Source organism: Arachis hypogaea, chromosome 13 (genome assembly GCF_003086295.3).
Source record: "Arachis hypogaea cultivar Tifrunner chromosome 13, arahy.Tifrunner.gnm2.J5K5, whole genome shotgun sequence".
Classification (NCBI taxonomy): Eukaryota; Viridiplantae; Streptophyta; class Magnoliopsida; order Fabales; family Fabaceae; genus Arachis; species Arachis hypogaea.
Genome location: NC_092048.1, coordinates 134,241,727 through 134,243,543, shown reverse-complemented (window position 1 = coordinate 134,243,543; position 1,817 = coordinate 134,241,727). Strand labels below are relative to the sequence as shown.

At 36.4% G+C, this 1,817-nt stretch overlaps 1 protein-coding gene across 1 annotated transcript; it reads right to left on the bottom strand.

The window, feature by feature from the left end:
• Positions 1-802: 802 nt before the first annotated feature.
• LOC112733802 (uncharacterized protein At5g65660) lies at positions 803-1,265 on the bottom strand. Its single transcript, XM_025782890.3, has 2 exons — positions 1,071-1,265; positions 803-988 (listed from the first exon to the last, which is right to left on the bottom strand). Exons 1-2 carry the CDS (start codon positions 1,263-1,265, stop codon positions 803-805), a joined length of 381 nt encoding a protein of 126 aa, XP_025638675.1.
• Positions 1,266-1,817: the final 552 nt, after the last annotated feature.

Sequence of the window (1,817 nt, the reverse complement as noted above, 5' to 3'; positions counted from 1 at the left end):
AGAAAAGGTGATATGTACTGGCAGCAGTGACGGAAGGGTACACATTTATGGTACTGCAGAAACAAGAATAAGTGGAATGTGTCTTGGCTATTCCTAACAAAGATAAATTAAAGGTTGATGATGAGTCCACAGTGAAATTAGGTCATGAGAAGAGAGTTTGGGGTCCCCCATTATTTGCAACATTATTCTGTGGGTCACTATGTTTTCCTACTTTACAAAGCTTGAAAATTCGTGACAACATAGTGGACTTTGTCACCCCCTCATTATCGTTATAAATCCTATTCTTACACGTTTCATGCCCTTCTTTTCAGGTTTTTTCTGTTCTATTATCAATGCTGATTGATCACCATTGAGTGAAACTAATGAGAAATGAATTCAATTCTATTTTTTGAGTTATTGGCGTGGTGCTTCTTAATGAGATAATGATTTGACTGACTCATGGGGGTGCATGCGTGCACACTCCTATTCTTATTCCAAAATAATTTGAGTCTATTGGTTAAGCTATTTGTTTACTTGTGTACATGCTCTTGTAAATTTCTAATCCGCAAGAATTATATTAAGCAACGTAGATGTAATAATTTTGTTTGTGATTGAAGGCATATTGAAGTGGATGGGAAGAGAAAGCGAAATTAGAAAAAGAAAAAAGCATTTAGATGGAGAGCAGCTACATGGCGTATGGTACAATGATTGAATGAAATAGAATAGTCACCAGATTCTACCAACTCTACCGATCTTATACTTGTACATACATATATGTATTGAAGGTATGTGAATTATAACTCTAACTAGCTAGCTATCTAGCTCACAAATATAAAGGGATGGCCGGCAGCTGCAGTGGCTTCTCCACCCTCACAATGACGGTGTTGTCTTCGTGCTCCTTGTGAGTCCGCGGCGGCTGGCAGGGGCAAGGCATCGCAATGAACTTGGGAAGCTGGTCCCCTGGCATCAACACCGGCAAGCTTTCTTCCCTGTTTTGCTTCTTCGGTTCCTGCTATCAAAAGAAACAAAATAAGGAGAGAGAGAGAGAGAGAGAGAGAGAGGGAATAATGGTAATGAATAGATATACTTACGTTGAGGTTGGATTTGGTAGGAGAGGAAGGGAATTGGGATTGACGGAAGGAGCGGAACTTATCCCAATGGTAGCAGCAGGAGAAGACGCCGCTGAGGGTGAATATGATGATCAGAAGGAGGGCAGTGCCTAGAGGGAAACCCAGCGACGGTCGAGATGCGTCCACTTGTGGTGGCGACAGATCTTGCCCTTCCATAATTCAACTTGCTCTTCAGACTTCAGTGTAGTGATCTATCATGCCATCTCAACCAATTTATATTAACCTCCCCCGCACCCTCAGCCTCACAGTACGGAACTTAAGTGGGCTCTACGAAGGAAAAGTCTAGTGGAAGCAACTTTGTTAAATTTTAGCCAGTATGTAACCAGCAAAGAAAAGTGAACCATTAGATGAAATTTCACATTAATCTTATACTATTAAAACCATCATTAATGGCTATTTGATGACTACAAATCACAAAAGTTGTTGTCCCCCTAACATTCTTCCTCTACGAAATTCTGAGTGTTTTACAAACTAGAGATATAAACAAAAATATTATATTTAAAAATATTGAATTAGTGTGTTTTATATTTATCTTAATAAAAAGAATAAAAGGACACTAATAAAAAAATATATTTTATTTTTTATTTTTTAATTATTTTTATTAATTTTTTATAATTATATTTTTAAATTAAAAAAATAAATTTTTATAATTTATTTTATTTTATCATCAAATAAAATATAAAAATATTAATTTTTACGTCTCTATTT

Bases quoted from the DNA above. Each gene is read 5' to 3' on its own strand.
- LOC112733802 (XM_025782890.3), bottom strand. From the start codon at position 1,265: ATGGAAGGGCAAGATCTGTCGCCACCACAAGTGGACGCATCTCGACCG. The intron at 989-1,070 runs GTAAGTATATCT...TTTTGATAGCAG, and splicing joins CTACCAAATCCAACCTCAAC to GAACCGAAGAAGCAAAACAG.